General features: G+C 45.2%; 1 protein-coding gene across 1 annotated transcript in view; it reads right to left on the bottom strand.

Moving 5' to 3' along the window:
• Rbpj (recombination signal binding protein for immunoglobulin kappa J region) overlaps positions 1–22,853 on the bottom strand; it is a 199,270-nt gene extending 176,417 nt beyond the window's left edge. Inside the window, exon 1 of the mRNA XM_051164944.1 lies at positions 22,729–22,853. Within this exon, the coding sequence (XP_051020901.1) occupies positions 22,729–22,760 (32 nt within the window). The 5' untranslated portion in view covers positions 22,761–22,853. The remainder of the gene's footprint in view (positions 1–22,728) is intronic.
• Between the last annotated feature and the right edge of the window lie 917 nt (positions 22,854–23,770).

Below are 23,770 nucleotides of genomic sequence, written 5' to 3'. Positions count from 1 at the left end.
AAAGAAAACAAGAAAACCAACCAAACAAATCCAAATGACAGTCAGGAACCTAAGTCTGCTCTGGGTCTCATTATTTGTGCATCAGCAAATCGGGAGTGCTCTGGGGACCCCACAAATACTGATGGTCATCTGGGATGGGGGAGAAGGAGGATAGTATTTCAGGGAACACAGGAACATCCTTTGTGGAGTTGGGGCTGCTCTCTGTTTTGATTTGGTAGCCAAGTATAACTATATACAAACAGAATCACTAAGCAGGGTACCTGACAGGAGCCATTTCATCCATTTCCTAAGTGAATGGTACTTCTTAAAAGGTTGATGTGCAAAACCTCAAACACCCTCAGCTATTGCTCATCACCACAGGCTCCTTCCGGGTCCTATCTTAGATGTATGTAGCTCATAAATATTTTTTTTCTCTCAAAGAAAGGACCCAAAATGAACAAAAACACACAAACCAACCAAGCAAACCAAACCAACCAAACCAAAACCCCAAACAAACAAACAAACAAACACACGCAAGAAAATTACAAGTCGACCAATGATTTTCCCCTATTGAAAACTGACTATGAAGTGCTTGAGGAAGAACAGTTTTCTAAAGCCTGTTCCTAGACCCAAAGGAAAGACCCACCTGCTTGCACAGTTTTCCAAAGTCCCCTTTCCTTTTCTTACATGTAATAGGGAGACAGGGGGTCTCAGTCCACTCTTCACCTCATCATGGCCCATTGCTTCAGAGTTGTGACCGTCTCCTGGCTACTGAACTAGGACACAATTTGAATTACCCATCCAGAGAATCCTTATGCAATTAACAAAATCTCATAAACATGTCCAGGACTTGAGTTTTCCTTTTTGAATTTCCCTCAGAGACAGGGTTAGCCAGGTATTTTGGTCTGTGACAAAGAAGTTCTATATGAACACAAATTGTAGTGTGGAGGTGCCTGGTGCTGCCACATATTTGAAACTAGTATCACTGCCAAGGATTTGCTGTCCTCTGGGGAGATCTGTGAAACAGCGAAGCCAAGTCAGCTTTGATTGCTAGAAGCAGCTATTTCTAGGCATGGCAGGGCAAACTACTCAACTATTTTTTGTTGGGGGAGGGGTCTGGTATTCAGCAATATGGTGTGAATATGTCCCCCTCACTTGATGTATTGGAGGCTTAATCCCCAATGTAGCAGTGTTGCGGTGGGCTAAGGGCTTGGGCTTCTGTTCTCACAAATGAATTTGTATCAATTATAGAAGAGCTCTTGGCTGGAGTTCAGATTCCACCCTGCTCACGTGTGTTCCTCTGATCTTCTGACTCTCCTGCTTGGATGATGGATGTGGAAGACCCTTCCAGGAGCTGGTATCCTGGGGCTGCCCTTCTCAGCATGGACAATAAGAAACACTCCATGTGTGCATGTGTGTGTGTGTGTGTGTGTGTGTGTGTGTGTGTGTAATTTGTGTACTTAAAGAAAGTCTAATTCCTTGTCAGTAAGGCTTATCCTTTGCTGGGAAGTCCTGATAACTCGGCTAACAATGGAGAATGGAGTGGAACCTTGCTAAACATAACCAGTCTATTTCCTAGGGTGGCCGAGGTGCACAGGATACACTGGACAAAACCCACACATGGAAAGAGTTTTAAAACCTTTTAAGATCTGTATGCATGTGTGTGAGAGAGCAGATATGAGCCTAATTCAGAGCTAATGTGGAGGTCAGAGGAACACCGCCAAGGTCAGTCTTACCTTCTACCTCATTTGAGGCAAAGGCTATAGTGGCCTGTGAGCTTCAGTGGACTCTCTTGTTCCGGCTTCCCTCTCACCACACCGTGGGAACCTTGGGTTTGCACATGCTATCCTGTCCTGCTTTATAGGCTTCCTCTGTTGCAAGTGAGGCACCCAGTAAACCATATCCCAGCCCTGCCCCCTGCTGCCCCTCCCCCCCACCATCGCCCAAACCAATGTTGTCTTCCATAGAGCCTACTATTAGTTAAGAGTGATTCTCTGGGGCTGGAGAGATGGCTCAGTGGTTAAGAGCACTACTTGCTCTTTCAGAGGTCCTGAGTTCAATTCCCAGCAACCACATGGTGGCTCACAGCCATCTATAATGTGATCTGATGCCCTCTTCTGCAGATAAAGCACTCATATACAATAAATAAAATAAAATTTAAAAAAAGAGTGATTCTATGAAATCACATATTCTGTACTTCCTCCTGCTACCTGCTTAAGCGTTGATGCACGCTGCTCTGATTAGTCATAGCATGATGCATATATTCTCTGTTTTCCTATTACACAACTTCATTAAGGGCAACTGAAGGTACTTTTGATTCTTTTTTTTAACTTTAATTTTTTGTTTTTGTTTTTTAAGACAGGGTCTCTCTCTGTTAGCCTTGGCTGTCCTGGACTTCTTCTTCTTCTTCTTCTTCTTCTTCTTCTTCTTCTTCTTCTTCTTCTTCTTCTTCTTCTTTTGAGCCAAGGTTTCTCTGTGTAGCCTTGGTTGGTCTGGACTCTCTTTGTAGACCAGGCTGGCCTCTAACTTACACAGATCTGCCTATCTCTGCCTCTTGAGTGCTGGGAGTAAAGGCGTGTACCACCACGCCTGGCTGTACTTTTGACTTTTGAACACAGTCCCCTACGTAGTCCCAAAGTTACACAGAAGGGTTATGCAGGCACCCGCAGCTTGAGGACAGAATGTTCTGTCCTCTGCCACAGTTCTGGCTTCTGAGTAACATGATTTCTGTAATACAGTGTGTCACTTTCTTGCAAATTAAATAACAAGAAGCAATGCTTCAGCCATGTTTCATATTTGCAGACTCAATCCCACCAGCTCCCCGTCAATGTGAACCTGATGCTCATTCACTCTTCTGACACATTTTGAAACGTCTTCTTCAGTGACTTTATTTTAATATTTTATTAATTTATTCATATTACATCTCAATTGTTAGCCCATCCCTTGTATCCTCCCATTCCTCCCTCCCTCCCGTTTTCCCCCTCCTCCCCTCCTCTATGTCTGTGACTGAGCAGGACCTCCTTCCCCTGTATATGCTCTTAGGGAATCAAGTCTCTTCTTGGTAGCCTGCTATCCTTCCTCTGAATGACACCAGGCCTCCCATCAAGGGGATGTGGTCAAATATGGGGCACCAGAGTTTGTGTGAAAGTCACTCCCCACTCTCCACTCAGTGGTGGAGAATGTCCTGTCCATTGGCTAGATCTGGGTAGGGGTCTGAAGTTTATGGCCTGTATTGTCCTTGGCTGGTGTGATAGTTTGAGAAGGACCCCTGGGCCCGGATCTGCCCATCATAATGTTCTTCTTGTAGGTTTCTAGGACCCTCTGGATCCTTCTATTTCCCCATTATCCCATGCTTCTCTCACCTAAAGTCTCAATAGGATGTCCTCCCCTCTGACCCACTTTCCTAGTAAGTGAAGACTTTCATGGGACATGCCCCTTGGGCTAGTGTCTAGATATAAGTGAGTATATACCATTTGACTCTTTCTGCTTCTGGGTGAACTCACTCATTATGATCATTTCTAGTTCAATCCATTTGTCCACAAATTTTGGGAATTCCTTGTTTTAAATAGCTGAGCAGTATTCCATAGTGTAAATGTACACAACCACTTGGGAAATCTATCTGGCGCTTTGTCAGAAAAATGGGAATAGGGCTTCTTCAAGACCCAGCTATTCCACTCCTTGGAATATACCCAGAAAATGCTCCAACACACAACAGGGACATATGCTCAACCATGTTCATAGTGACCTTATTCATAATAGCCAGAACATGGAAACAGCCTAAGTGTCCCTCAGTAAAAGAATGGATAAAGAAACTGTGGTACATTTACACTGTGGAATACTCAGTGATTTCTATAACATTCTTCGAAGTGAATATTAAGCACTGAGACATGAAGTTACACTTCAAATGACAAAAGCCTGTATATAATTCGGCCAATTGGTCTGAAAATTAACTCACGTGACAGAACATTTATCAGTTGAATGAGCCAGACCTGCTGCTCCAAGATGCGACAAGAACAAAAAGAATAAAAATAACCAAAATAAGCACCAGTGGCAGCTCACTGATAAAAGATAAACAGAAATAAAATGTTTGTTTTGCTCGACTGGTTTTGAGACAGAGTTAACAAGGAATCTCTGAGCAGAAGGAAATCTTGGCCTTTTCATAGGTTCCTCAGAAAGACATGACTCAATAATAAATTGTGGATGGTTCTAACATTTGCTTTCAACAAAATTGGAGAATAACCCAATCAAACTCATTAATCCTTGAGGATTATTTGTATTTGGGGCACACAGTACAGAGGGAATTCAAGAAGACAGATTCCAGTCTTACCAACCACTTCTGTGACTGTGAATTGTCTGTGATCCCCTCATAGAAAACAGGAGTTTGCTGCTCTTTCTGGTAGCAGCAGCCATTTGTGGGCACATGAACCGATTCAAGGATGCCTCTCCATCTGTCTCTGAGGTTTTAATACAATTCAAGTCATGTACCACTTTACTGGTGCTTTGGTTGATGGCCACAGGCTGCATATGTAGCAGTAGTCTCTTGACTACTTACTCACAGAGCTGAAAAATTCCTATCACTTCATGTTCTTCCTGTGCTTGGCCCATTCGTAGAGCTGTTTAGATGCCCAAGCACTTATGTGCTACAGCATGCAGAACGGTGACATGCTGTGAGAGTTCACATCCTGGAAACAAGAGGTGACGGTATACAGCCGAGGCATATAGTAGGCCAGACCATGTATGTTTGTGTAAGGAGACTCTGATGTTTCCATGTCAGCATTGCTTAACAATGTGTTTCTCAAAATGTATCTCATCCATGAAGAATGCATGGCTGGCTGTGTATCCAACTTGAAATACAGCCATACTGGTTTTTTTTTTTTTTTGTCAGTTGTGTGCAACTAATAATTTTGCAATACTTAAACCTACAAAAATATTTTTTAAATCTTTTGTGTTCATCCTCTCTCTCTCTCTCTCTCTCTCTCTCTCTCTCTCTCTCTCTCTCTGTATGTGCCTGTGTGTATGTACATGCATGCTCATGTCATGGCACACAAGTGGAGATCAGAGGACAACTTGTGGGAGCTGGCTCTCTCCTTTTACCACATGGGTCCCAGGAATCAATCTCAGGTCATCATTCTTGGTGTTAAGGCCTTTTTCTGATGACTCATCTTGCCAACCCCACAAATGGTTTTTGAGTGAACAATTAGAAGCTACAGGTAAGGCCATAGACTCACATACACATTTTAGAATGAGATAGGATGATTAGCAAAATACTTTAACACACACACATACACACACAAATACATATGTTGGGGTAAAATTTTAGGGAGAATGAAAATAAACAAAAGGATGGATGAAGAGATGGAAGAATAGCAAAGCTTGTTTGTGTGCTTTTTTGGGGGTGGGGTTCATCTAAAACCAGCTTCATCTAAAACATCCATGAATCCGTTTTCCTTCCAACTATCAAATAGTCTAACATATTTTAAATCTTTGAAGCCATTTGATCTGAAACAGAGAAGATAAAGTCAAGTTTAAGTAAATTAAGCACACAGAGAGGTATGGTTTTTCACATCTCTTTTTAAAGGGAATATTAGGGCTGGAGAGATGGCTCAGTGGTTAAGAGCACTGTCTGTTTTTCCAGAGGTCTTGAGTTCAATTCCCAGCAACCACATGATAGCTCACAACCATTTGTATTACGATCTGATATTTTCTTCTTGTGTGCATAAAGGCAGCATACTTATATACATAATAAATAAAGGTAGTATTAATTCAAAATGTTCAAATTTTACTTACTTGGTTTCTAGGAAAATATATTAGCAGGTCTGTGAAAGCAAATGGTTTTGAACCCCTGTGCCTGGCCTCAAAGTTCCCCAGTTCGACTCCCTCTGCAGGATAGAGAGTGGCTACTTGAGCAAGGCATGGCCAGCCAGTATTGCCCTTCATTTGATTTTCTTAAACATGCTTTTTTTTTCTTCAAGTGTATTTATCAAATGTACATATAGTATCCATACTATAAGTATTTTACAAACCTCATAAAAGATGAGGTAAGCCAGGTGGTGGCGGCGCACACCTTTAATCCCAGCACTCGGGAGGCAGAAGCAGGCAGATTTCAGTGAGTTCGAGGCCAACCTAGTCTACAAAGTGAGCCCAGGACAGGCAAGGCTACACACAAAGAAATCCGGTTTTGAAAAACCAAAAATAAATAAATAAATAAATAAAATAAAATAAAATAAAATAAAATAAAATAAATAAATAATAAATGAGGTAGGTGCTGATGTTACCCCATTAAACAGACAAAAGACCATGGCATGGAAAGGCTGAATAACTTCCTGAGTCACAGTTAACATGAGCTAGGACTGGGGCTCCTTTTGTATTGATCTGGATTTAACAGGGAAACAGAATGAAATGACTCTCTTCTCCATACTCAGTGGATGCCCATCAGATTTCTGTTGTCCTGTCTGTCTGTCTATCTGTCTGTCTGTCTGTGTCTCTGTCTCTGTCTCTCTTTCTGTTTCTTTTTCTGAGACAGAGTTTCTCCGTGTAGCCTTGGATGTCCGCCCTGCACTGGCTTTGTAGACCAGACTGTTGTCCTTGTACTCACAGCGATCCCCCTGCCTCTGCCTCCTGAGTGCTGGGATTAAAGGCGTGTGCCACCACGCCCAGCTGCTCCTGTATCTATACCCAACCCTTGTCCACCTCAGAAGTAGACTGCATGCACTTCCTTGCGGGATGCTAAGAACTCAGTACTGAGACCGAGAGGGAATTGAATTCAGTGGCCGGCTTGACACTGCCTGCTACGGCCTCTGTGCCATTGCATAATGGCTTATTCAGGAAGGGAGCTGGAGGAGCTGGCGAAGGCTGGGTAATTGCTATTGCAGGTCGCTGGTGAAAAGCTGCAAACCAGAAAGCATCAAACCATCCCAAGAAATGATTTTTCCTGGCCTCCTGCAGCAGACCTCATAATTCTAATTTCAGATGTTTGGCCTGGGCAAAAAAATGCCCTTGCGATTTGCTTTACAGCAACAAGGAAAACAAAGTGGGCCCTGGGCAGCCCAGTGAAAGGCAAGAGCTGTTTCCCTGTCATCGCCTGCCACTGTCTCCCAAATGACACAGGCAGAGGCTGTGAAATGTATCCTCAGCACCCTGCTGTTTTACAGAAGGAAATCACTTGCAGCCTGCACCCCCTCCTTAAAATGCTCGCACAGGCACCCCCAGAACAACGGAAGCAAACTCTGCCTTTAGACTTTGCTTGCTCTCTATTATTTTTCCTTTCGATGGGCTGCCACTACCTTTTGGTGACTCTGTGACATCCCAATACACTCATTATTGTGTAGGACACTTCAGAGCTGCAGCAGCCATCACAGCCTGGCCCTGCCTCTGCACATCAGCCTCCTATTCGACTGTGAAAGATTTCTTTTTGGTTAAATAAGGCTCTCATTTGATGAAAGCCTTATTCTGCCTCGGTTTAGTCCTCTGCTTGTTGGACATGACCTTAGCCTTTCCTCACTGTCTTGTAGAATTCTGCTGGATCCTTTCATCAAAACTCCTGGCTGCTGGCATCTGACCACTGTCACAGCTCACTTACAACTGCCATCATTCCCTGATGTTCCCTCTCTGAACTCTCACCCCGGCTGACTCCACCCCCTTTATTGTAAATCTCTATTTTGCCATAGCTGGAGTCACAGCCAATCTCTTGCTCCCACTTTTGGACCCAGTGCAGGGGGTCTCTGTTTTCATGGCCAAGACCCCTCTTAAGCAAAGTCTGCAACCTCGTCTGAAGTGTTTGGATAAATCATTATGGGTTCTGAGTGTTGGTGGGAGGACATAGGTGGTGGCTAGGTGCTATCTCATCATGGACCAGACTTAAAACTGTTGTAAAAGTCTCCCCAGGCAGGGATTTTTTTTTTTTCTTTTGGTTTGTTTGTTTTTGTTTTTGATTTATTTATTATGTACACGGTATTCTGCTTACATGTACACCTGTAGGCCAGAAAAGGGCATCAGATGTGGTTGCTGGGAATTGAACTTTTCTGAGCTATCTCTCCAACCCCCCCGAAGCAGGGTCTTATGGGCTCCACACCTCCCTGGGGACCTATAAGTAGCTAATTGGTGTTAGGGGAGGGAAAGATATTTTCTTCAGCAGTGTGGACAGTGACTGGTCAGGAGTCCATGCTCTTACAAATAATCCTTAACCCAGGACTTGGTAAGCAACCCTAATAAAGCAAAGCGTATTAGGTTATCAAAAATAAGTAAATAAATATATAAAAGAATGAAAGTAGAAAATGGATCTGGTGGGAAGAAGCTTAATGGTAGAGGAATAGGATAGAGTAATTAATAGGGCTCACTATGATCAATTCATATGCATATGAAATCGTACACATATATATGCATATGAAAAATATTCATATGATATATGTGTATGGAAGTAGCACCAGGAAACCCATTATTATGTATATTTAAAATATGCTAATACAAAATACCTCCAAACTTCATTTTTTTCCCCACAAAGATGAAGTTTTACCGTCTAGCTGTCTCATTTGTTGGGATGATCAAAGCTGGAGCTGGGGCTCAGCTCTGTGGAGGGAGCACCTGCCTTGCATGTGGCAGCCAGGACCAGGGGTCAGTTCCCAGCTCCGCAAACCAAATCTAAACTAGACAGAACTGAGAGTAAAATTTTGGTTTTAAAGAGCTAGCTCAGGGCCAACCATGGCACTGGGGAGACACACCTGCAGGCAATGAGGGGCAGTTCTCATCAGTACCCGAGGACTTATTCTTCCCTCTTCCCTGGCCTGTGCAAGGAAGTTAAAACCACAGAAGTTGGGATGCTGAGGGGTGGGCTATTGAGGGAAGCAGGGTTGGGGAAGCTTTTCGTTATGACCTAAGATAGGAGTAGATGCTTTGAGTGTGTGGCAGAATACATGGGGGTTATCACTGAGGTTCTCTCTAGTTTTGTTTTAAAAGATATAATCAGATGGGCTGCAGATATAGCTCAGTGGTAAAACTCTTTCCCAGCATGCACAAGGCCCCAGGTTAAATCCCTAGTACAAAACCAAACAAGCTCCAAACCTCAAGTTATAATCAGAAATTGCAATTAATCCCCCCTCCCCTGCTTTTCTGGATCTGGCCTTGTGTAAATGCCAGGCCAGCCTCAAAGAACACACAGGGGAGGCTTTGCTACCACTGAAAACACGCTTTTCATTCATCAGATACCACCTTAGAGTTTTGGGGCAGAGGTGCTTGCTGGCTGTGATTGGCTGTTCAGGAACTGAGGAAAATGGGAGGGTATCAAACGCCACCTTGGCCCATGCTGACAGTAGCATTGACTGTGTCATGCCATGCCTGTTTCTACAGCACACTGGGTTAGACAAACAAGCCCTGCAAATCCCTCCATTCCTATCCCAAAACATTCCACATTATAGATGTTCGGAACTGTAAGGTTCCAGATGGCCTGAACTCAGCCGTCATAACAGTAACATTGTTAGCTAAGCAATGTGAGATGCCAGGTGGCTTGGCTAGCCAACATAACAATAGCGTTGTTAAGCTATTAAGAATTACAGGCCGAAGCTAAACATTTTCCCCTAGCCTGCATCTCCACCCTGCCCTCGAATTTATCGCCCACATCTTACCCTACTTGGAATTCACTACCTCAGATCCCCATTCACCTAAAAGGTCACCTGTCGTTAGCCTATTACTTGATAACTAACCACGGTTGCTGAGTTCTGCTTTTGTAAAGGGTATTTAAACCCTCTGCTTTTACACAACAATGTCTTCCATCTCCTTGAGCTTGGTGGAACCCAGCGCCTTGGCTTAATAAAATTCCTTTGCTTTTGCATCGACTCTGGACTCTGTCTCTCAATTGGGTTTCCAGGAACAGACTCAGACGACCTGAGTTTAGCAGTACACATTTATGAAGAAGTATGGCACTTTTCTTTCCTTTCTTTTGGTGGTTGTTGTAGTAAAAGCGCCCCCCAGTGTTGTGGAATGAGCATCCCACGCTACAGATGCATGCATTCTTCTGACCCTACTTTTCAGTTAGTTTAAAGCTATCCAAGGAGAAGATGCTCAGTCCTCTTTAAAAACTAGCTTAAACAAATATATTTGAAGTGATTCTGGGTCCTGGTGGCATAAAGCTCTCTCTGCCTCTCTGTACACCAGCCTCAAATGGTGTTTCCACAGTGCTCATTTAGCCATTTAGCATGTGTCCTCAGATGCCTGGCTCCTTTTAGAGCAGTGTGGTGTAGTTGGCACAGGGTTACTCTCTCTGATTGCTGGCACTGCATAGCAACTCCCTTCATTTGAGCTGCACATGGAGCTAAAATGTCCTTTCTGGGTTGTTCTTGGGGAGAGAAAAGGGTGGTGTGGTTGTTGTTTTAAAGAAAGAAGATGCTTAATAAGGTTAAGAATTCACACCCAATCACAGTCCCAGGTAGTATGTGAGACAGGGCTTCATGCAACTCAGGTTGGTCTTGAACTTATTACATAGATAAGGAGCCCATACACCAACATGCCTGTGTCACGTGGTGCTGAGGACTGAACCCAGGGCTTTATGCATGCTAGGCAAGCAGTCTACCAACTGAACTACATCTGCATTCAAGTTCTTTGTTTTTTGAATGAGTAAGTCATTTCTTTGGGGCTCCTGTCTAGCATATTACCTGGCTTGCTGGGATGTCCTACTGGCTGTTACTGCCTCTTTCTTGGCTGTATTTCCTTTCTGTCTCCAGGGTCTTTCAATTACTGAGTCTTTAAGGGCCAATATTGCAGGATTTCCTTCCTTCCTCTTTTTTTTTTTTTTTTTTTTTAGGTTTTTCAAGACAGGGTTTCTCTGTGTAACAGCCCTGGTTGTCCTAGACTCACTTTGTAGACCAGGCTGGCCTTGATCTGACAGAGATCTACTTGCCTCTGCCTCCTGAGTGGGATTGAAGGAGTGTGCCCCCCCCCCGCCTCCACATGCTTATTGTGGCACTTTTGAGGGCCCACTTGTAAAAATAAGGCATGGAGACTTCTAGAGGCCTTTCCTGGGGGCAGTTTCCTATCTACTGTCTAAACTTAACCTGGCCATTCTATACTAGGATCCACCTCCTTCTATACTCTGGTTCCCCTCTGTTCCCTTCCCCATCCCCCTCAGATCCTCTCGCTCCACCTTGGTCTCCTATGTCACCCCCTCTGCTAGAAGTCCTGCCCTGATACTTTCTGCCCCAGATACTGGCTTTCTATTACAACCGACCAGCATTGAGATAACACATGATAGCTGCCTCTAGGCAGAGAGGGCTGTTGGATCTTCAAGTACCTGAGCTGGTATGGAAGGACAACTATTTAGAAATATAAAGCTCATGATGAGCCATAGAAATTATAATACTAAAATCCTACCATCATTTAGCTCTCTACAGGTACAGAATTAACACTAGAAAATATGAGCATACACTTTTAATCCCAGCACTCAGGAGGCAGAGCCAGGTGGATCTTTGTGAGCTCTAGGCCAGCCTGGTCTACAAAGCTAGTCTAGGACAGTCAAGGCTACACAGAGAAACCCTGTCTGGGGAGGGGGGGAAGGGGGGGATAAAAAGAAAAAAGAAAATATGAGTCAAGTGTGGGGGCCCACACCTTTAATCCCAGCAATCCCTGAGGCAGAGGCAGGCAGATCTCTGTGAGTTTGAGGCCAGCCTGGTCTACAAAGTCATGGACAGCCAAGGCTACACAGAGATACCTTGTCTTGAAAACCAAAAACCAAACCAAACAACAACAACAACAACAAAAACAATAGAAAATACAAAGACACACCTTCACATAAAGCAAAGGAAAGTTGCCCCTACAGGCCAAGCCGGGCACCACCATTGTGCTGACTCTTCCTCCACAGCCTTGGAGGGCAGATGTTCTGGTGTCTAATTCTGGATCTTCTCCTTGTAAGATGTGCGAGCTTGGACAAGTCACATAACCTCTGTGGCCCTCATTCCTCCTAGTGATCTGGGATAATAGTCATCTCGTTACACTGAAATTGGGAAGAAAAGTCAGTAATGCCTGAAAAGCCACTGTGAGTATCCTTCCTGTGTCCAGCACTGGATGTGGCCGATGAATGCCATTTTTTTTTCTGTTTTAATCTCATTATAATTTTTAAATTTTCAATCCTTCTTCCCAAGTAATTTTTTTCTCTCTTTGTGTGTGTAGGGGGATGGGTAGGAACTGTACTCTGTAATCCAGGATGGTTTAAACTCACGCAGCCCTCCTGTCTTAGCTTTTCTAAATGCTGCTTTACAGCCATGAACCACTAGACCCAGCTCTTCTTTTATTTTATTTTTAAAAAGCTTCACAATATTTTATCTGTACTAATCTAATAACAATGAAGTATTTTAACATAAAAACCTAAAATTTTCTGATTACTAAGGTGTATATTCATCATAAAAATTTCATAAAAACAGAATAAAGCAAAGAGGAGAAAAATACCACATATAAACCTGCCAGCTGGAATGGTCACCGTTAACATTTGTATTCTTTCCATTTCTCATACATATACGCACACATGATTTTGAAGCACAAAGAATCATATTAAATGTATCCACTGGGGCATAGTACTTTCCATAGGAGAAGCCATCTATACATACTGACACATTTTGTCTCTATTAGAGCTGCCACAATGGAGACTTGCTCTGATCCAGCCTGTAGTTTTAATTGTATAGCTATATACAAATCCAGACACTATTTTAAAAATCATTACACTGTCCTACTTTGGGAAATTCTTCTGATTCCCTAGCTACAATTGTCCTCTGTTCCAGGAAGCTAGCTACTGACCAGCACTGGCTGGGGGTCTACTTTGTGACCCATGAGTATGCTTGCGCTGCCATACTCCAGGATGGACATGTAACATTTTCTAGTTCTTATGGCTATTTGGGATTTGACCTATTTTCTTTAACCAGAATTAGCAACTTGAGGGCAGGGCCTATTCTAATTTCTCTCTCTCTCTCTCTCTCTCTCTCTCTCTCTCTCTCTCTCTCTCTCTCTCTGTTTTGGTTTTTCGAAACAAGATTTCTCTGTGTATCCCTAGCTGTACTGGACTCACTTTGTAGACTAGGCTGGCCTCAAACTCACAGAGATCTACCTATCTCTGCCTCCCGGGTGCTGGGATTATAGGTGTGGACCACCACGCCAGGTTCCTAATTCATCTTTTAACCTTTAGGCCCCTACTACTATGGGCCTCACGGCTTTGGGTCTATGGCAACACAGATCATCATCATGGTGAGTGCCATAAGATGGAACAAAGCTGCTCACTTCAAAGCAACCAGGAAGCAAAGAGGGAAAGGGGATGGGATCCCAATTCATCTTCCAAGGGTGTACATTCAGTGATCCACTATGTCCACCTCCTAAAGATTCTAGTACCTGCCAGGTGCACTGGCAACCAAGTCTTTAATGTGCAAGACTTTGAAGGACACTTTAAATTCAACCCCAGCATTGTGTAAATAGGTTGTGACCAGCTCTCAGCACTTTCTCTTTCCGAAGATCTTCAGATTCACACTGCATAAATGTTTGCATGAATGGACTCATGGAATATCTCACTGTGTACATCGCTCTGGACGGTGACAGAGACTCTGTGCCCTAGCAGAGCACAGGGCACAGATGGGTTTAGGTCACACCAGTGACAGAGGAATTTGATCTCTGTTTTCCCAAGAAAAGCCTTAAAAGCCTTCAAAAAAAAAAAAAAAAAAAAAAAAAAAAAAAAAAAAGTAATTGAGAGTAATCCCTCCAATTCGGGCAGCTCTGAAGCTAACAGATGACAGCTCTCAAATAGCCACAGACCCTCCCAGGGCATCTAGCACGGAAAGGGAGTGAAAAGGGAGAAAGGCCAGCATCATAGCCAACAGTGGCACTCACTTTTCTCTGGTGGATGCTGGCGTTCAAATTAGAAGCCAGATCTCTCCACCCTTCGCACAGCACGTGCGTGAGGCCGAACCACAAGATGGCTGGTGGGTTCTTTCATCCTGGCCCCAGCCTTGGCTTTTCAGAACCCGAGCCTCCAAAATGTGGGCTTATGTAACTTATTTGTTTATTTTTCAGGCCAGCCCTGTCCAAGTTGAGAACACTTAAGGCTGCCTTTTAGACGGAATTTGGAGACCAACATTGTCATTAACTAAATCAGCAAGCAGTGGTCCTGTAAAAACCCCAAACAGCAGTGTCCTGAGGACTTGTATATTGTCCTATCCTTGATGCAGTGAATATTATGATGCCTGAAATTGGTCTCTGGATTTCTCCTCTGTCACTTAAACAGGAGTCCGAGTCCATTGGCCTGTACATGTCAGCCTTTAGACTCCGCTGTGCAACAGCAGTGAGCAGTACTTGTGTTTGGGGATTGTAATGAGGAAAAGACTCATTCTAGAAGGGTCCACAAAGGCTTTTTATTGCTGGGTACGGTGGCACACACTTGGGAGGCAGAGGCAGGTGGATCTCTGTGAGTTCAAGGCCAGCCTGTTCTACAAAGTGAGTCCAGGATAGCCAAGGCTACACAGAGAAACCCTGTCTTGAAAAACAAACCAAAACAAAACAAAAAAATCAACCAACCAACCAAACAAACAAAAAAAGCTTTTTACCTATGCACTTTCAGAAACTTCTGGAAAACATGGAGCTTTTACAGAGCAAGCTCAGACTAAACACACGAGAAGATATGTATCTGTATCTTTGGGTCAGAACTGATACCATTTTGTGTTAGCTTCTAGACAGGAAAGAACAGGTGCTGAAAGGTCTGAAGAGGACATAGATGGAGTTGGAGTCCTGCCAATGTCCACCTGTAGGTAAATAAATGACAGTCATTTTTAATGTGCTCGCCAGAAGAGTCATCAAAGCCTGATGGAGTCTCTGCCGTGTCTTTCTTGACATGAAGGAAGTGTTATGATTTGTTAGGGTTAGAAAAGCAGAGTGCAAAGACACGCCTGACATGAGGGAATAATTATGCTGATCATACATTCTTAGGCAATACGTCAGGACCTCAGGAGAGTATCTGCCTTTGTGTGGTGGGATTGTCTTCACCCCTTTCCTTAGGTTTTTCAGGACCCTCAGACCTTCCTACTGTGAGCATTTACCTCATTACAAAGCAGCTGAGTCTCTCGGTTCTCATATTCTTTAGAAATCACTTTGCTCACAGCTCCTCTGGCTTCCCCTGTCTGTGCCAGAGAGAGACTGGAGGGAAAGGCTGTACTCTCATGTGGGGCAGGGTAGAGGAGGAGGGGTATAAGATATTCTCTGAGGCCCAGAGCTCTAGCAGGTTCCCCTTCAGGGCCTGGAGGCTTCTGGACGCTAGCAAGCTGTCTGCATTCTGTCTAGCTTTCTGTGTGCAAACTCACACTTTTTCCCCAGGCTGAGTGCTTTGCCTCTACAGATCATCCACGTGCCCCAGAGAGCGTTCTTACAGGCCACCCCTGCTGTCCCATCTTCCCAAGGCCTCTGTTCCCCTCACGCCTCCCCCCCCCCCAAGACAATACTGTTGACCCCTGTAGAATGCTATCTCTAAGGTCTGGCAAGGCAACCTGGTTCAAGGGAAGCAACAGGGCTGTACATGCTAAGCTTGGAAAACTGGCCAGCCAAGAGAGGCCTGGCTGGCTTCGCCGGCCAGCCAACCCTTCAGTCCTTGTGGGTTTCCTCCTTGTGTTAGAGGAATGTAATAGGATTCGAGCTGTGTGCCATGACCTCATCTGCCACTGAGGCTCCACGTGGGTGACGTGCTCCCTCTGTGTGCCACAGTGTGGTGTGGAAAGTGCTTGGGACTTACTGAGAGTCTTTGTGGGAGCAGCTTGCCGGCTACCAACCACAGTGAGGACACAGTCATTCACTGAGTATCAATACTATTCATGCACACAGTATAAGAACTTTCTAGATGCCTTAGAGCAATGGTTCTCAACCTGTGGGGTTGAGACCCCCCCTAGGTGTATGAAAAGAGTCTTTCACAGGGGTCACCTAAGACCATTGAAAAGCACATATATTTACAGTACAATTCAAAACAGTATCAAAAGTTATGAGGTAGCAATGAAAATAGTTTCATGGTTGGGAGTCATCACAGCATGAGGAACTGTATTAAAAAGTTGCAGCATTAGGAAGGTTGAGAACCACTGTTTTACACGATGCCTTAGCAGTGCTTCTCAGGGAACATCTCATCTCTTCCTTGACAATCACAGTGTTTCCGGGTACATGTGAAAGTGTTGCACATTCCATTTCCCCACCTCTAAAGCAGGAATCAGAATGCCAGTGCTGTGAGGTTCTTAAATATGGTTTCTGGATTTCTGAAATATAAAACACACATGCCCCCATGAAACGGGAGTGCCCTAGAAAAGACACTTTTAAAGCTATATCCCATGTAATACTTAAGATGAAATTATATTATATGTAAGGATATCACAGGCAGTATTGAGGTTATTGGAGAAGTTGTCTCGGTGGCAGTCCTGCATTTGATCAGGCACACCTAGTCTTGAGGCTGAGGTAAAAGAGCAGAGGTGGTGACACCCTGCCATATTTTCTGCACCTCTGGCCCTTAAGATGAGATCCACAAGGTGATTGATTAACACTTTCTCTCCCAAGCCTGTGAGAATCACAGTGTTGGCCAGGATGAAGGGTCTGTGAGCTTGCTCTGTTGGGTGTGGAGCACATCCTTAGGACATAAGGGAGCAGGATTCACAGCTAAACTTCCGCTTAATGGGCATCCTTCCGCTTAATGAAGTCCTTAGCAAATGGGGTCCCGTGCTGTATTTCACACACTGGATTTGCTCTATGTAAGCAGTGCTCAGTGGAGTAGGCGGGTTAAGAGGGACCCAGATAGGGGCACTGACCCCAGGGAACCCCCTTCAAGGCACAGCAACGGAGGCGATTTGACCAGCCCTAAAGGTCAACAGTTTTATTAGACCTGGGGAATTTCCGGAAGGTTATTTTTGAAAGAGGGAGGGGTTGTATGGATGGAGTGGAGGCAAAGGTCACCTAGAGACCTTTCTGAAGGGTGAGGGATCAAGGGCACGGATGGGAGCTGCTGCAGAGCCCTCCTCTGTTTCTGTTGCTTTGTGTGAGGGCTCCTTTTAGCGTCTCTTTTGCAGTCTCCCTGAACTCACACCCCCCCCCCCCTTCTCTCACTTCCTGCCTTGGCCCCGTGGGCTGGAGGTGGACAGGTGGCAGGCCCACCATCCATCCAGCCTTTGTGTGAATGAAGGCTACCCAGGCAGGCGCCCTCCAAGCCTTAGGGTATAATTTTCCCCATCTCCACTTGTGAATTCCAGGCAGGGAGCTCAGCTGTCATCAGCCTCAGGGAATTTTTTCCACCAGGACTGAAACTGGGGCCAAGAAAACATGGATCTGTAGAAGGCATTGTTCCCTGTGACTCAGAAGAGTTTTGCCTTCACTTTGGGCCTTAGAAGATGGTGTCTTTACCTCTTGTTGGAGATGAAAACTTTTGAATTTCATTGCGCCGAGGAAACACTAGAAGAAAGAACATGGCTTGCTGAACTGTCTGTCTGGTCTCTGTCATGTTTTCCCCACACCCGTTTCCCGAAGGAACTAGTGTATGCTTAGGAGTTTTCTCCGAGTTTACTTTCCAAAGTCTCTTACTCATTTTAACAGCAGCAGCTATAAAACCTAGCATTTGATACCCCTTTACAGAAGAAGACATAACACAATGCATTTGTGCGACTCAAGCGTGGAAACTGCTTATCTGTGTGTCCCTGAAAGCTGTCAGTCAGAACACATCTGCGCTACCTGGAGTTCCCCTGAGGCCAGAGCTGCCCAGCTTATTGCCTAGGTACCAGTAGCTACACCAAACCGGAAGTTGCCCCATGTGGGGGGTTGCGGGAGGCAGACTATGGACTCTGTACACATGAGCTCTCGGTCCTTCTGGGAGCACTGTAAGGAATATATTCTCGCCCGTGGTACAGATAAAGGCACCGACTTGGAGGTCACAGAAAGCCAGATTCTAACCCAGCAGCTGGAATTCAGAGTCCATGTGACCAGCTCTCACTAAAATTTTTGGGGGGTGGAGATATCACAGGTATGGATACTCTGCTTGCGGGGGGGGGGGGGGGGAGCAAGCAACCTGCTGTTGAAAAGGGAGTTCATTTAGTAATGGATGGTAAGCTGGTCTTTCTCCAGGCTTCTACCACAACACAGCTCCCAACTTGTCAAGCGCTGGAGTCCCAAAGTTCATTCCAAGCAGTTTCCCAGTCCCCGCCCAGCGCCAGCACCTCCCAAGCTGTGTTGCTGAGCGCCCCACACTCACCACAATGTCTCAAAGATTTTTCAACCCCTTCCTCACAGGCTCCAGGGCCTTTCTGATTTTGATATTGCCAGCCCCGCAAACAGTGCTCGCCCAAAGAAACGCAGAGAATATACACGCGTTGGATCGCAAGGCGTGTGCTTACGGCTTATTTCTCTGAGGAAATTCATCACAGATGGGAGTGGAAGGGTTAGGTTTCCAACAGGCCCACGAGCATGCGTGGAACCATCCCGTTCTGCTCAGCACTCATTACAGAGCTAATGAGTTATCCGGAGGCACCGATGGCAAGAGATGGGTGTGGAAACAGAAACTTTTCTCCCTTAAGGCGAAATTTTACCTGGGACAGAATTCATTGCTGGTTCCTTGCAAATTTTCCTCCTCTGGATCCCATCCTACCCCTCTTATCCCTCCGCCCCCCTCCTGCCCTATATCCTACCTGAGACCATGGCTGTCTCCAAGCTACATGCTGAAATTGAGGCATAGATCGGCACTCCCAAATTTTCCTGGACTGACCTCACCCTGTTTTCCCCAGGACGGCTGAGCACAGCTGACTTTGAGTTGGAAAGCCCTCTGTTGGGATTAATTCTTGCTACTTTGTTAATAATTGCCCAGAATACCCTTCACCTGCCCCCAGTCTCCTATGCTGGGTGGGTATGACTCTTCGGAAGGGTTGATAAAGCTGGGAGATTTAAAGATTAGACAGGTCTGGTTTAAATCCTGGTTTTACCTCTAATTTACATGGCTTAGGCAGTCATGTGACTTCTCTGAACCTCAATACACCCGTCTGTAAAAATAGGAATCTTTATAAAAAGAATAGTACTTTCATGGCTCTGGTAATATGCCCTGTGTCTGTTAGTGTGAAGGCCTCTCTTCGTTCATTGATTTATTGGACCATTTGTATATGGACCACGAAGTATATGTTTCTTTTCCTTTCTTCTCTTTCTTTTTGGTTTTTCGAGACAGGGTTTCTCTGTATAGCCCTGGCTGTCCTGGACTCGCTTTGTAGACCAGGTTATCCTCAAACTCACAGAGATCCTCCTACCTCTGCTTCCCGAGTGCTGGGCTTAAAGGCATGCACCACCACACCTGGTTGAAGTATATGTTCCTAACTGTCATACAGAAGAGTAACATTTCAAGAGATTTTGAATTATGATCGAGTCCTTCCCTTTCTTCTTCTCAAACTACTGTGGGGCCAGTATGTGGCCTGTGTGAGTGGCGGTGTGGGTGGGAGAGGGAGGACAGTCTACCCTGGCATGGTATTTTTCAGAGCCACGCAAAGATGTTGCCCAGTCACCCATGGCTGAAGATGGATCCCAGGAGTCCGTTCCCCTCCTTAGTTCCCGTGTCCACAGCTTGCTCCCTTCCTCTGCATGACTGTGGAATCTGCAAGTGGTCCAAGATTTTTTTTCCCCCTGTCCCTTTCTTTCTTCTTCCTTTTTTTTTTTTTTTTTTTCCACACAGCTCATGGCAGCTGCAGGGTAGTGGGGGCCAGCGGATGGCGGATGGCTGGTGGTGGCAGCTGTTTGGATGTTTGGGCTCTCTGCCGTTTGCCTCTTTGTGAGTCAGGGGCTGTTTGTACATATCACGTGCCACCACCTGGCAAAATGTTTAGTTCCATCCATGTTTGAATGTTTCCTGCATGGGATCATGAATGTGGAAGGGTGGGAGGGAGGAACCTTGAGATCTTGATTGCAGCCCCCTTGCAGCCTTGCAGCCTTTTGCTAAAACGATTTGTGGCCCAGCAGACAGTGTTGGCCTTGTTCTCTGTTCCTTCCCGCTCCACACGTTGCAGCGGCCATCAAGCCAAGAAATGCACCCTGGGAAAGGCAGAGCAGCGCAGACAGGAAGACGCAGGGTGTACCTGGCAGAAGGCGTACCCTGTGCGCTTTGACTGTGGGCGTTCTCGGGGATAAACAAGTCTCCCTCCTCCAGCCTCAGTTTCCTCCTCTGTCAAGCTCAGAGGGAGCAGAGCAGGTGATTCTTCGTTGGCCCTGGATTCTAACTCTGTGGTGAATTACCTGGCACATCCTGCTGTTCCTACTTTTCCGTGGCACCCACAAGTGGACAGTTGCTGAATTGTTTGCTGAAAGCTTGTTCAAAGCTTCCTTCCTCATTAGAGCCGAGACTTATCCCCTGACCCACAGTGTAAAATTCTTGGAGTATGTGGAGAATGCGTGGCTGTTCTTCATCTGAAAAGTGTGGAGAATTCCACCCCGTGCTAATCTCACCACTATTATGTAGACTTAGTGTCTAAAGAGTGCACTTTAACCTATGTGGTTAATTCTCAAAGGCTTTGTGCTTGTAACAGATTTACATACAGTGTTTATATTTAAGAGTCATTTTAAAGCTGAGCTCAGTGGCCCATACCTTTAATCCCAGCACTTGGGGAGGCAGAGGCCTCTGTGAGTTTGAGGCCAGCCTGGTCTAGAGTGAGTCCGGGACAGCCAGGGTTATATAGGAAAAACCCTGTCTCAAAACAAAGCAAAAACAAAAAAGGAGTCATTTTTAAGTGAACCTCAAAATAAAAGGAAGAAGAGGCAAGCGTCACGTTCACTGTTTCATATAAGACAATTCAAGGTTTTGAGCCTAAATACAGTCACCAAGAGGAAGAGGCATGGCCCAGGAGCATGTCTGTCGTATTTCAGTGTCCTACTCAGGCCACTCAATCACATTATTCTAAACAACCAAAAGCACCAAAGGAAAGCTGTCCCAGCCCAGCTGTTTCCTGGGCACCTTACTACTGAGGCGTGCACACAATGCCTCAAATCTCTGGAGCAAGTGGGCTCCAAAGGAGAGTGTTGGCATGCTCAGTTTAGGTGTGGGAAACACAGGGTCAAAGAAATAAAGCATTAAGGATCTGTCTGGAGGCTAACGGTACTGACAGCAACATTTAAACCCAAATCTATCTTTCTTTCTTTCTCTCTTTCTTTCTTTCTTTCTTTTTTTAAAGATGGGGTTTTATTATGTAACCTCGGCTGGAACAAGTTATGCAGACCAGGTGGGCCTCGAACTCAGAGACCTGCCTGCTTGTGCTTCCAGAGTGCTAGGGTTAAAGGTGTGCACACCCACACCTGGCCTAAGCCTGTTCTTCAGAAGACACTGCCTCTTGCTTAAACACCCATTATGTAAAACAAGAGCCCAGACAGAGTAATCTTCAGGAGATTTTAGGGTTCCATGCACTACTGAAATGTAGCTAACAAAAGTTAATGAAAATGTAGCTCACAAAACTGCCAGCTCTGAATCACATTTAATAGATTCTACCTCACTCAAGCTCCCTTTTTCTTTATGTTTTTTTGAGACAGGGTTTCTCTGTGTTGCCCTAGCTGTCCTGGACTCTCTTTGTCGACCAGGCTGGCCTCGAACTCACAGAGATCCGCCTGCCTCTGCCTCTGCTGGGATTAAAAGCATGCGCCACCACGCCCAGCTCAAAGTCCCTTAAACTTCCCTGTGAGGCATTGTTTTGCCTTGTAGACTTTTCTTTTTAATCCCCTCCCCACCCCCTGGCCTTTTGTAAATGCCTCCATTTCAAAGCTAAACAGTGGGCATTTGGAGTGAACGCAGCAACTTTAGACCAGACCAGAATGCTGACAGTAGGGGACTCCTTCTCATATCCAGGCTGCAGAGCCCAGCAGCATTCTGTGTGCAGTCACAATCCATCTCCCTAGCATACTCTTGCTCATTCTGTCTGTATAATGTCACCCCTCGTTCTTGTGTCCTAACTTCACTCCCTTTCCCCTCCTTGGGGGGCCAGGGCTTGGGAAGCTTTTGCTTTGTTTCCTAGATAACTAGTATATAGTAGGCGCTCAGCAACTGTACACTAAGCACATGGATGAATCAATGGATGGACAAAGGAACAAATGAACACTATAATCTTGCAACTAGTTTACATTCTCAGGAAAGCAGATTAGGGGGTCGGCTCTTTTGGGACCCTCATATAGACCACCTACATCAAGTGCTTCAATAAGGTGGCCTGTTTTAGGCAAATTGCCTTCTTCCTCAGCATCATCTCCCAGCATGCATATTTGAAACATGCACAACTTTAAACACCCTGAGGGACCATTGATGTCTTTGGCTTCAGAAAATTCCTGGTATTTCTCAGTGAGTCTGAGTAGAGGAAAGCATGGGGCTAAGGAGTACATGAGGGGAGCTGAAGAAACCTAAGGTGGAAGCTGTGCTGCTGGCTTCAGGAGCCCAGAGGAGGAACTTTGCTTCTAGAACAGATAGTGTTTATTGCAGCCCATGCCCTGTCTTTAGCTGTGTCATGTATGACCTCATCAGAGAGAAGGTGAGACGATAGAACATTCTATGCAGAGACTTACATGGCAAAGGAAACGGTTACTCCACACATCCTGACATGGGGACATCAAAAGGGAGTTTATTTCTCTTTTGAGCCAACAGCACGAGTTCATGGCAGAATGCTTACCTAGTATGCAGAAGGCCCTGGGTGCCAGGCCCAGCATCGCATGCACACAAGCCTTGAACTGAAGCATATTACAGGTCTCCATGAGCACTATGGGTAATTAGTCACTCACCTCAACAGGTGTGGGTAGAATAGCCCAGTCATCTCGACAGGAAACTCTCAGCCTCGGCTCCACTGGAAACCCGTCTGGAGATGCCCTGGAGGAAGGCAATGCTGTCCACCCGCGTGTGGCGAGGCCAGTGTGCCTTTAGCAAAGGAAGTGAAAGTGTCAGTAAGAATGGGGAAAAGACTGAACATTCCCTGTAAGGGCAAAAAGCACACACAGGCCCTTTTCCCAGTGTGGGTTGAGCGTTAGGATGGAAGGAAGGAAGTTTCTCGATGGTAGAGGGTATCTATAAGGACAAAGAAGACTTAACCGTTCTTGCTGCTTTTCCCTCAGCAGATCCTGAGGCCTGTTTTTGTTTCTTTTTTTTTTTTTTTTTTTCTTTTCTTACTATAAAAATGCCCTGTATTTGACCACATCCCCTGGATGGAGAGACCTGGTGGCACTCAGAAGAAGGATAGCAGGCTACCAAGAAGAGACTTGATACCCTATGAGCATATACAGGGGGAGGAAGTCCCCCTCAGTCACAGTCATAGGGGAGGGGAGTAAGGGGAAAATGGGAGGGAGGGAGGAATGGGAGAATACAAGGGATGGGATAACAATTGTGATGTAATAAGAATAAATTAATAAAATATAATTTTTAAAAAATAGCCTAGGAATAAATGACCATGGGGAGAAAGAGGCTAAAACACACTACACTTCTGATTTACTTTGCTTTTGCGTTTAGAGGCTGCCTCAGAAATCCCAATCAGTTATTTCTGTTGACTTCAAACCATTGAGTGAGTATTTGATCCTCTAAATCTTAGTTGGAGGCCTATTTATCATTTGGGCCAGATTTCTAGTCTTGTGGCTCTGATAGTTGACGTATAGTGATATGAAATATTTAGCAAATCATACTAACCTATAGCATGACATTCCCCATGGAATTACATCCCCAAACTTAGCCTCTTGAACAAATGCAACTGGGAGTAACACAACTGTTCCTTTCAGATCCCCACACCCCCCAGACTTCTAGTGCTTGTCAGCATGATAGATACTTCATCTGGGATGC

This window comes from Acomys russatus, chromosome 22 (genome assembly GCF_903995435.1).
Source record: "Acomys russatus chromosome 22, mAcoRus1.1, whole genome shotgun sequence".
NCBI classification, from domain to species: domain Eukaryota; kingdom Metazoa; phylum Chordata; class Mammalia; order Rodentia; family Muridae; genus Acomys; species Acomys russatus.
Note: the sequence above shows the minus strand (reverse complement) of the source record. Positions and strands in the feature narration are given on the sequence as shown.